Raw genomic sequence first — 12,576 nt, forward strand, 5'->3', positions numbered from 1 at the left:
TGAGTAGAAACACAAGCCAGAAATTCCTCTCGGGACAATACTCATCTTATTTGGGCAGAAAGCATATCTGAATTTTTGGAATGGTGTTTATTTCTCATATCACATACCTTTTATACTACTCATATTTGACTCTGGATCAGCATTTCTAAATGTACTACGTCTTGGGGAACAAAGGAGACACAAGTTTCAACCATAAAAGGCACCTGGGTAGAATTTGACAAGGAATCAGTTAGTGTTGAATCTCACCGAAACAGTATAGACAATTACATGACTTTTGGCACCTCATTCTCTTATCCAGCAGCTTTGGGATGGTGGTCATGGTAGCTCCTTCAAAGGTCTCCTGTGAAGATTATATAAGCATTGACACAGTGCTCATCAAACAGATTTCTCCAATGATTACAGAATATAAACAAGGTTGATGGTGCTTTGACATCTTGCTTTATACCAGCTTCTCAACATTTATTTTCCTATTTCTTATGAGAATGGTGAGTGAGTTCCCCAGAGCAGTAGACTTTCACAGCTTCTCTTCCTATTTTTAGGAACAAGAGAAGCTAGCTAGAAATAATGTAGTAGCAGTAGATACTTAAATAAAATGGTTAGAGGCAAATACCAGAATTTTACAGAGTCCCAGAAATAGTAATGTTTCTTAACTCTTGAAAATGTGATGTTTTTGTTTATTTGCAAGTTCTTAAACAATAAAACTTATAAACACGTTTAAAAAGGAAATAAATAAGACAAATACTGATTCTTGGACCTTCAAAGAAAGTAACAATGCTCCAGGTTTGGTTTGGGCCCCTGTGTGCAAGGAAGACATATCATCTTACCTTAGAAGTGGTTTAGGCCTGCTAGTGCATGCTAGTATTTGAAGAACTGAAAACTTGAAACCGACCACATTACAAGTCAAGACAAATAGGTTATGAACAGCGTGTCTACTATCCCTACCAAGAAAAGCAAGGAAACCAAGAGAAGGAAAACTTTCTTCGACTGAGGGAATCGGTTAGTGTCTGGAAAATGACAGAAACATCCAAGATGCTGAGTGGAACTTTGTCATAATCAGAAAAGAGAAGAAGCAGGCAACACTGCCTTGAAAGCTTCACTTTTTGGACAGACAAGTTCATGGTATTTGAGTAATTATTGACCAATGAGCACAATCCAAGCCCATTGACTATATGAAAAAGCATAATAACAACAGAATAAAATTGAAAAGTGGCCAGTCGACTTGATGACTGATGAGGGAGAGAGGAGGAAGAAAGAGGGCCTAAGACTTTCCAGGCTCTGGAGACACAGAAACTACTTGGGAAATGAGATCTTTAGCTTTGGGTGTACAGCATTTGCAAAAACATTAGGAAGTAATGTTTTTACCTTTGCAGTGGTTTGAATAAGAATGGCCCCAAATATTTGTATGCTCGGTTGCCAAGAAGTGATACTTTTTGAAAGGATTGGAAGGATTAGGAGGTGTGCCCCTGTTAGAGTAGGTATTGAAGGAAATGAGTCACTGGGGCTGGGCTTTGAGGTTTCAAAAGACCATCACAGGCCTAGGCATCCTCCATTTGCTTACAGATCAAGATGTAGCTCTCAGCTACTGCTCCAGCACCTGCCAGTGTGCAGCCATGCTCCTGCCACGATGATAATGGTCTGAACCCCGGAAACTGTAAGCCAGCCCCTAATTAAATGCTGCCTTTCATAAGAGTTACCTTGGTCATGGTGTCACTTCACAGGAATAGAACAATGACTAAGATCACTATATTTGACATGAAGGCAGAAACCTAATTTCAGTGGTTTCAAGGGATATTAGAAAATGAAAAAGTAGACAAAATGATTATAGTCTGGTCTTGCAAGAAAACTGTAAAAGAAGGTATCACTGGGACTCTAATTATAATGAGAACATGGGGTGAAGAGAAAAACTTAATGAAAAAAATATTGTAATGGTTTGGTTCCAGAGGAAAATAAATAGGCACAGGAGAGGGAAAGGCTTAATAGATCTCTGACCCCACAAAAGACAGATGGTTCAGATAAAGAAGAATTAGAATATATTGGGAGCAGAAGGACCTCATTATAGAACTGGAGGAAAATAGAAATTCTTTCTCTAAGTACATGGAAGCTATTTGCTTTGAGTTTCTAAGTCAAATAAGTGGCAGTTATAGAAAGATAATACCTTGATAAATACATGGATTAAACAATAGTTTTATTGTGATTTTTAAAACAGCATCATTAATAGACACCCTTCTGTAAGCTTGGAACTTGTGAGACTAAGGAACGAGGGTCATAAGTTTGTATCCAAGCTGAACTATTTCAAAAACAAAACATACCAACACACGCATAGGCATATATAGTGGGTCATTTAGGATGCTTGTAAGTTATGTTTAATTAAAAATGGGTTAAACTTTTGGATAACTATTTGTGAGAATACTAATATTGAGACTATTTTACCAGAAACTTATGCTCATTTGCTGATCTGGAAACTTATTTTATACTGTCTTTCAATTTCACCATACCTTGGACATTTTTCTAAGGCTTATATAGCAAGTAATATTTGAGTTAAGCTTATGAATAGAATATAATTTCTCTATCACCTCCATAAGGGAGATAGAGCAGAGGGAGCAAGATCCAAAGATGGTCACTGCTTTAGAGCCAGAAGTTAATACAGCACACTGCAGACTAATGTGAGCCTCCCCCAACAAAAGCTCCTAGTATAAGAAAAAATGGATGCATTTTGAATAATTTGTCAAGTCATAAGAAGCAGCCATTGGTACGGGTTCCTGTTTACTTACTTGTAATGCACGCTAAGATGCTTGTTTTAGAAACTTTCTCTGAAATGGAGCATGGAGTAAAATATAGGAGGACTAAGGACAGGGCACTGAAAACAGCCAACCAGAAACAAGGTGAGCAAGAAATGGGAGGTAGAGAGTTACAGCTAAGAATAAATATTTTAAAAATCATAAGCAACTTTACTAAGGAGACAACATGAGCCAGCATGGCCTATTCTTAAATAGCCCAAGATGGATCCCAGTGAACACCAACTCTTCTTTTAGGAGATCATAAATTAGGCTTTTAATACAATACTCTGCAATGAGCAAAAGCTCCTTTAGTGTTGTCAAGAATCCAGCAAAGCAAAATTTCCCTGCGAGGAGGTAATGAAGCAATTTACATGAATCTAACTGTTTTTCCAACTGGCTTTTGGATGGACGTATGATAAACAGATGTTGAAGAAAAAAGGCAGGAAGAATAATAAATGTAAAATTAACTGGAGAACATGGACAATACATACACAGGAACTCATTTCACTATTTCTATTATTTTAGCATCTTATGCCATTCCAAATTTCAAGTTGAAACAATGACTAAGGACTACTATCTACCTATGAAAATAGTCACCATATGGAACACTGACATAAATAAGTTTTGGTAACTATATGGAATAGCCAGAACTCTAATTCATTGCTAGTGAAGATAGAAGACTATCTTAGAAGAGAGTTTGGGAGGCTCTTATAAAACTAAATACATGATTAAATGACCCAGCAATCAACCATTTTCTATGGTGTTTACCTAAATGGGTTGAAAGTTTACATCTACACAAATGCCTGCATATGGATACTTATATTCACCTGGTTTATAACTGCCAGAAGAACAACCATGATGCTCTTCACTGGACAAATGAATAAAAAAAACTTCACCACAACCAGAAAATATACTATCCAGTACTAAAGGAAATGACCTATCAAGCTATGAAGATTTGAAGGAACTTAAGAAAAATTGTTAATAAAAGGAAGGTAACCTGAAAAAGATACATCTTGCATAATATCCTACCACAAGCCATTTGCAAAAATGAAAATAATGGGAATTAAATATCAAAGCACAAAGGATTTTTTAAGGCAATGAGATTATTGTGTGATGCTATATTATCAATATCTGTATCTCTCCGTATATATGCTGTGTGTATGTATGTATATGTTTGTCATCTTTTCATGTATTTATGAATCAATCTACTGCATATGATTACAGTTTTGACTTAATCTATAGAATATACAAGATTGAGAGTAAACCTCACATCTTACTTTTTAAAGTAAATAGTGTGTTTGTGTAAGTTCATTCATCATAACATATGTATGCAACTGGAGTGATGATAATGGGAGGCTGTGAACCTCTAGGTGCAAGAAATATGTGGGAACTCTGAATTTTATACTTAATCACACAATCTGAGTTTAAACCTATTCTAAAAAATAAAATCTACTGCAAAATCAAAATAATTTTACAGGAGATTGATCAAATAAAAAAGTTTAGTTTGGAATAAAGCGAGGCTCTGAAAAATTCTTCCTACCTTTAATTTTAAAAAACATACCAAAAAATGGACATAGCCACCAATATGGAATCAGAATAGAACAAACACTTAAGAATCTTCTCATCCCCTATAGATTTATGCACCGACACCCAGTCCTCATTCGGAAGTTTTGGAGGTGGGATCTTTGGGAGCTGACTGTATCCTGAAGGTAGGTCCTTCCCAAGTGGGATTAGTACCCTTATCAATGAGGCTCTGGAGAATGACCCTGCTCACTGACCATGCTCAGTTTTAGTAAGAAGCCAGACATCAACAAAGGAGGAATTGGGTCTTACTACATGCAAAGAAAACCAAAAAACAAAAAACAAACTAACAAAAAAACCAAACAAACAATCAGTGCCTGATCCTGGACCACAGCCTTCAAATAGATTTCTGTGGATGACAAGCCAGGCTACAGTGTCTTGCTTTAGTAGCCAACCTTGACAGATAAAAGGTAGGCTCTTCACCATAATGATTTTTAGTATAAGAGAAAAAATGGAATTTTTTTTATGGAACTTCAACCACAAGAACATTCCAAACGTATGATTATTTCCTGCTACTCTTTTAAGTTCAAGCTATACAACAGGTTAATCTATTAGCACCTGGAGGAAGAGTTATGATAATCCCCTAGGATGCCAAGTGTTCTGGACAAGGAAGGAAAGATTACCGCCCTTCTGTGTTCATTGATACAATCTTAACACTGAATTGTATACTTGGAATTTTATAAGTTTAAACTGGATAATTTTGTTGTGGACCACAACACAAATACAAAATGTATGTATGTAACATGCTAAGTTTTTCTCTCAAGTATAATTTTGTCTCTTCCAGATGATCTTAGGGCCAATTCCCTCTCACACTGGAGAGCTCAGGGAGACCCTGAAAAGAACTTAGCCTACACCTCCAAGAGTCATGAGAAGCAAAGATACAAAGCCCAGATGTGTAAGAGTGAAGGGTGAGGAGGAACCAAGCAAAGCATCTGACTACGCTACAGAAAGGGAGCCTCCTCTCCAGAGGAGAACGGAAGCTGTAAACCACAAAGCATAAGATAAATCCAGTCTCAAAATCCAAGACACAGTTCTTGGAAAATGAGAACTGCTTCTGAGAACATCTCAGCTATAAAGGCATGCTTTTCTTGTAAAGAATCTCTACTTCCTTACCAGATTACAGTCAATACTTGGTTTAGCTCACCAACTTTGCTTTGGTATAGTTTTCAATGGAAATAATTTGTGAAGTAAATTCATAAAAAAATGGCTATTTATTAACAGCAAATGACCAAACTTAACATCCAGCAACTCAAAAACATATCAAGACAGTCTTCAAGATTTAGTAGAGAAAATGCAAACCATTTTCTTAAGTTTGAATTTAGTACAAACGGTCCCTAAAAACTATAAATATGTCGCAAATATTCAGTTGAAGTATCCTAATTATCATTTCGTAGTGAAAAGTGCTTCATCATACTAAAATACCTCATTAAATTTAGTACAGTGTAGTGCACTAAAATTCCTTTGCATTGTGAGAATGAGATTCTTCATCATTAATATTTGAATTTAGCCGAGGCTCATCTACTTACCTACCAGTTATATGCAAGGCTGTTGTCTAGTGACAGACATTTTCTTCTCTTAGACTATCATTCTGTGGTAGGGACAGTGACATTCCTTCTTAAACAGTGTCCAATGTTTAGTGGGCATAAAGGGGAAATATGTCCAGTGACCAAGTGATTCACTCAAAAGTCTTTCCTCCCTATTAAATTCTGAGTTTGGAAATATTTGGTAGTCTTCAACCAAGTAACCATTTTTTCCCTCCAGAAATATTCCTTAATCTGGTAAGATCAGATGACAGGATTCCTTCTCTTGTTCCAACATTCAGTGGTAGGTTATACATCTGAGACTGATGGTGATGATGTTTCCAGGGCTTTGGATTATCCAGCATCTTCTAGGATTGTATATAAGTGATAATCAAATGAACCTAATTTACTAAGGCTTTACACATATTTATTCTGTCTCTGTTTCTGACCAAATGTATGTATGTTTATAAATATATATTACAGATAGGCATATATACATATACCAACACATATTCAGACTCCTAAAGAGGCATAGGATATGTGTGTGGGGGGTGGGTAGGTGGGGGTGTGTGTGGGTGTGTGTGTTTCTGAGACAGAGTACCTTTTTGTAGCCCTAGCTGTCCTGGAGCTCACTATGTACACCAGGCTGGCCTCCAACACTCAGAGATCAGCCTATCCCTGCCTCCTGCCTCCTGAGTGCTGGTAATAAAGGCATGGGCCACGATGCCAGGCCTGATGCTATGTAATTGTATGGCCTCACAATCAACTCACAACAGCTGATATACATCGATCAGATAATACTTCTCAGAACTTGTGAAAATGAGACAACAGGTTCCTGATGCTCTATTTGATGTCCTCATATTGATGTCCACTTAGCTGCTTCAATGGCCTGGTTTTCAAGGACTTCAATATTCCTCTCCATCATCTCGCCACCAAAGCATCAGAGCCACATGAGCTGTTTCTCCAGCTCAACTTCTCATTGCTGTCACAGTAAAGAATGAGTTGACACGTGGTTACCCTACAAACCCCAGTATGGAATGATCAAGCCTCATGTTGGCTTTTGTGCCTTCACAGGTGATTGGCAATATTCTTAACCATGAGAATGAAGTTATCAGGAATCCTAGATTCATCTGTTGGCTCTTCTAGAGAAACTTTAGTTCTTACTGGGGCTTTGTTTGGTGAATCAACTCTAATACCAACTAGTAAAAGGGCTAACATAATCATTGTTTTCGCTGGACTATTCTCTCAGGCTAGTGGAGAACCCTTGATAATATTACATACGTTTTCCTTGTGTAAACTTATCTTCTATTTTATTTTAATTTTACATTTATTTATTTATTTATTTATTTATTTATTTATTTATTTGGGGGTGGTGCATGCCACAGCATTTGAATAGAAGAGACAGGACAACCTATGAGAGTCACTTCTGAGTGGGGCTAGTGCCTTTACCCACTGAGCCATCTTGCATATACCCAGCTTCTACTAAGCAGTTGAAGTTCCTTTTGTGGTTCCCTAGGTGTCCAAACTGAGGAGACTTAGCATTTCAGGTACCAGCTTCTTCCTAAGGAAATCAATGTTTGCCATAGTATGAACATTCTCAGTCTGCTGGAAATGACAGTGCTTTCAATATAGCATGTGACTTCAGTGACTTTCAGTTTGGTCTCTAGCCTGTTTGATAATAAGATTCTCTAAATGTCCTTTCTGCACATCTCTAGGAAAATGTCCCTGCCCACTCCAGCCCACATTTAATAAACACTTTTTTCCCCCTGAACTCTGGGTACGTTTCCAGTGGATATACACACCTGTTGGTATGTTAGCAAAGATGACCAGAAATTTTCTTCCCTTACGGAAACCCTCAATCTCTATAATAATCCTCGAGGCATTTCTGTTTCGAGGCATGAGAAGAATAGGATCAAGGGTCCACTTCTTATACTGATATGTGTTCCTAAACAAACACTCTAGCTGCAAGATCTGTCCTTTCCTGACTACAGTGCATTCACCAGCCACGAATTGATAGCAAGCTGCATCATTAGCTCTGTACATTGAGCCCTGTGTTCAGAGGCAGTGGGAATTCTGTGAGAACTGGTAGTCACAGCTGAAACAGACTTGGAATTCCAATTTGTATGCATTAAGCATCCTTTGAATTTTATAAAGCTACAGCGCTGGCTTTGAGACAATAACAGAACACAAGAGTACATGGTGTACAGATCCCTCCATCAAACTGAGTACCAGGGATAATTCCAGAACTTGGTTTTCTGTGCCTTTGAATGTGACTCTAAAAGGGTTCCGAATAGAGTCTCTTATCAGTGTAAAATGTACAATAACTAAGCCACCTCATGTATATAAAAATCTCACGAATATTCGGGTCGATGCATTGGCTGACATCACCACCAGTTAACTTGTTTCATGTGGACCTCACCGTAATTCCACAAACATTTCAGGAATACCTATTAAACTCCCTACCCCAGCCCCAAGCTAGGAGTTCAGGTTATAGCACTCGCGCTCCCACACAGCAAACAAACACCTCCATAGAAACAGGCTCCTAAGGAGAGAACGACGCGCTCAGCTCCGAGGAAACACGGGGTGTGTATTATATTTCTTTTATGTACCCTTCAATCAAGCAATTAAAAAATATATATATATATATCTTTCTGCAGGAGGACCCTGTGCAAAGAGACACTTGGAGAGTTCCATCCAAACAAACCAGGGCAGTGTTGAGAGTTCCCCACAGCTGTGCACAGCACGGCAGAATGATTGGGGTCTAATGAAGGGTCAGGCAGGACCAAATGGTCACAACTGTGCTGGAAATGATTGGACTTAACTACCCTAATGGCAATGGAGGCTGGAGCTACTATACTCACTAGGAAAATGGAAAGGGAGGCGGGGGAGGGAGCTCAGTTTACCCAGGTTCCCTTCACCCCTTCCTGATAGGACCCACTTGGCAACTACAGAGACGACAATAAACAAAGAAAAAAAGACTTTCCCAGGGGTGAAGCCAAAAGGTCAGCCCCAAGCTGTGCGGGACAATGGGGACCCAGCCTCCTCTTGTGTCTTCCTAGGGGGATGAAGGAGCCTTAATGAAGAGACCTTTTTCCTCTGCGAAGATTCTAAGCCCCAGCGGGTTCCACTCCACCTCCAGCCCCGGGCGGGGGAGGGGCGCGGGCCTGGGACAGGCTGGGCTCCGCCACGCCCCTCTTCTGCCGCTGCGCGACCCCGGCCCCCGCCCGCGCTCCTGCTCCCCCGCCCCCGCACGCTGCGCGTGCCCAGCCTGGAGCGCGTCCCCGCAATCCCGCGCCGCTGCGCTGAGAGCGCTCAGATCCTGGCCGCTGCAGTCCGCTCAGGCAGGGGACAACGTCCCGCCTGGAAGCCCTGCGCTTGGCCCGGGCTCGGTCCCCGCGCCCACGCGCTGCCTAGCCTAGTATTCTCTTCTTTCTGCTCTTCTCTCTCTCTCTCTCTCTCTCTCTCTCTCTCTCTCTCTCTCTCTCTCTCTCTCTCTCTCTCTCTCTCTCTCTCTCTCTCTCTCTCTCTCTCTCTCGATCACACGTCCACCTAGACCCTGGCCAGTCACCGGCGTCCCCTGCCTCGGTGTCCCCATCCTCTGCAACCTAAGCTGTACCCCTGCGGCTGGCGAGGGGCCGCGGACCCGGCTGGAGATGCGAATCCTGCAGAGCTTCCTCCTGTGCGTTCAGCTACTGTGCGTGTGTCGCCTGGGTAAGTGATAGGACCTCGGCGGGGCAGCCGCGCGGAGCTCAGGCTCTGGGACTCAGCTTGGGTGGGGGATTTCAGAACATTTGGCAGCACCCCAGGAAGAGTTACCCAGAACCCCTGGATGTCACCTGCACGGGCTGCGCCCCCACCGCCTCAACTGTGTCGCTACCACCTGCTGGGTCCCCCTACTGAGACTCGTGTGGTCAAGACAACTAGGCGTCTTGAGGTCGCTGTATCTGGGTCCCCTCGCGCGCGCGCTCTCCTTGTTGCAAACTGTGGAAATAGACTTGTAGAAACCTACATGAGAGAATGAGTCAGTGACTAGAAATACAATACAGCAGTGGCCAGGGGCTGCGACCTAAACGTTCATTTTTATGTTGCCAGTACTGTGGACTTGAACGGAAGGCACATGTGTCTGTCTTGAATTACGCACACTCACCTGAAAGGCACTGAGCTGAACAAGCATCAACCTGACTTTTCTAGTACTTTCAATTTAGTCACGTTCAAGTCCAGGCAGTCACTTACAAAAAAAGTTCCAATCAAATCTCTATGAGTGTTCTGCCCCAGCTTTCAGAGAGAAGAGCTGCAGGTGATGGGCTTACAGGGACACAGCATCTTCTCATAGACTTCTGAACAAGTATTAAGTGGATGTTACTCTCTGCAGTCAACAGTGTGAATATTTACTTGGAATAGGGGTGCCGATTTAAGTTTCCAAGAAGAAAAGAAAGTAAAACGTGTCTTGTTTTGTTTTTTTGTTTGTTTGTTTGTTTGTTATTTTAACTACTGAAAGCCCCTTTCAAATAGCTGTTTGGAGCCATTAACCTAAAAATTAGAACATGTATCTCGATCTGTGAGTATAACTGTTTAGCTCCTATCAGTCCTATAACACTACTTTTAAATTTTAGATTGTTTATAATAAAGGATACATTAAACATGCATTTCCAATCTAATGGATGGTGCGCCTCTTAGCACCGTGACCTTTGCAAGCAGAATTCATTTCTAGTTCTGACTGATAAGACTTGTGTAGGTCACTATGGTGATGATTGCCTGTAATTCACTCTGTGTATTCACCGAACTTCAATCCCGAAGTCTTGGTGAAACTGCTGAGGACTGACTTGGTCAATGCCTTATAGGCAGCCACTCAACTGACAGAGCCCCTGACCTTCCCGGGCAGTGCAGGCTTGAAGTTGATTATTGAATCCCAAGGACTCGGGTTCCTTTGAAGTACTCTTCCAATCCACACCTGTTGAATTGACATTTCCACATTCCAGTCACAGACATTTTAGCAACAAAGCCTGGTCCTCTTGATGCTTAAATTATTGTTTAAGGAGATCTCACAGTATTAGGGAAGCAAATTATAGTATTACTCTGCACTTCAGCAAAACACAAGCCCAAGACTACATTAGGAGTGGTTTTAATTGAGGGAAACCATGTGTTGCCACACAATTTATCTGTTTGAAGCATAATGTTCAGTGGTATTTACTATATGCACGGAGTTGTCTGCCATCACTGGCATCCAACCCCAGAGCTTGGAGTCAGCACGCCTTGCTCCTTGACTAAGGTTTCCTGCTCAGCGTCTGTGTCTATTGATCTGCCTGCTCTGGACATTTTGTCTGAACAGAATCATGAAGCATGCAGCTGTTTTTGTCTGGCTTCATTCGCTTAGCAGAATGTTGTCAGGGTTCACTCCTGTCTTAGCATGTATCAGCCTTCATCAGTTTTTATGACTGAGTCAGATCCCATTATATGCAAATTACAATATGCAAAGTTGATTTTTTTTTTATTTTCCCATAGTAAGGCATTATTTGTAGCCTGCTTAGGGTTGCATACATTTTGGCTGATTGGACACATGTCTTTGAAGATATATAACGTAAGGGGAAAGAACTGAATGCACTGTTTAGGACTATTACAAGCTTATACAATAGCATTAAATCTAAGCCTACCTATTAGAAATGAAATATGAGTTTGTTAGTGATCTCTCTCTCTCTCTCTCTCTCTCTCTCTCCTCTCTCCTCCTTTCCCCTCCCCCTCCTCCTCCCCCAGCTCCGTCTTTCTCCTCCTCCTATTATTACTATTACTACTACTACTATGAGATGCCTATGTTTGTATCCCTCACCATTTTAAACTAGCCTTTTACATTGCTATCAACAAGCTGTCTTGGAAACACTGGCAAATCAGATGGATATATTGCCCTTGGTGTGGCATATTGTAGAAAACCGAGGCACATTATCAATGAATGAAAAAAAATCAGTCTCCCCTTTAATGCCACCCCCATATATAGGTCAGTGTTTATGGATGTATTTATTTCTCACCTTCAGTGTCTTTGGAGCCATCCAGGTACCATGCCACCCATAAGATGTGCTCAACAAAAGGTCTGAGGGCTGACTGAAATGTGGTGTGGGTAGCAATTCTGACATAATTCGACCACCAGGCTTGCCATTATCCAGGAATTGTTCAACTCACCAAGGTATTGGTTGTTCACAGTGAAGAGCACTTCTGTGATCAGGGTGGTGTCACTGTCTGTGGCCCAGGTGGCCCAGTGTTTGGAACCAGGCAGACAACCCATTGGCTTTCCCATAAGAAGGGAAGCTTGTCCATTATGGAGGAAACTGGCGGGGGGGGGGGGCTGGAAGAGCCGTTAACAATCTCTTCCTTTCAATCATGAGCCGAGACCTCAGGATCTAGAAGGAAGCAAGTTGCGGAGCTGCTTCAAGGTATTGAATGAGGTACATTCTCATTCAATAGGTAATGAGGCTGATTGTAAACTTCCTAGTCAGGCCTCACTATTGTAGGGGCTACATTAAAAAAAAATGGATTATCCCTATGGCCCCTGCAGCAATTATGACTTCAGTCACTCTGGGTATGATTCCAGGGGTTTTCTTTGGTTCTGCCTCTCAGTTTGTCCTCTAGAGCAAATCATACTGAAAACACAAAACACTCCTGCTGCCTCCAGATAGTAACTAGCCCCCATTCAGGAAATGTATTACTCT

The 12,576-nt window shown here is 41.1% G+C and overlaps 1 protein-coding gene across 4 annotated transcripts in view; it reads left to right on the plus strand.

Annotated features, from left to right (window-relative positions):
* The first annotated feature begins 9,089 nt into the window (after positions 1-9,089).
* Positions 9,090-12,576, plus strand: part of Ptprz1 (protein tyrosine phosphatase receptor type Z1) — a 178,770-nt gene continuing 175,283 nt past the window's right edge. For 2 of the 4 annotated variants that reach the window (XM_031381263.1, XM_031381264.1), the window contains exon 1: positions 9,090-9,589. In XM_031381263.1, the coding sequence (XP_031237123.1) occupies positions 9,532-9,589 (58 nt within the window). In that variant the 5' untranslated portion in view covers positions 9,090-9,531. The remainder of the gene's footprint in view (positions 9,590-12,576) is intronic. The other 2 variants (XM_031381265.1, XM_031381266.1) reach the window with 1 other exon arrangement.

The sequence above is a fragment of the Mastomys coucha genome, unplaced genomic scaffold (assembly GCF_008632895.1).
Source record: "Mastomys coucha isolate ucsf_1 unplaced genomic scaffold, UCSF_Mcou_1 pScaffold20, whole genome shotgun sequence".
Taxonomy (NCBI): Eukaryota; Metazoa; Chordata; class Mammalia; order Rodentia; family Muridae; genus Mastomys; species Mastomys coucha.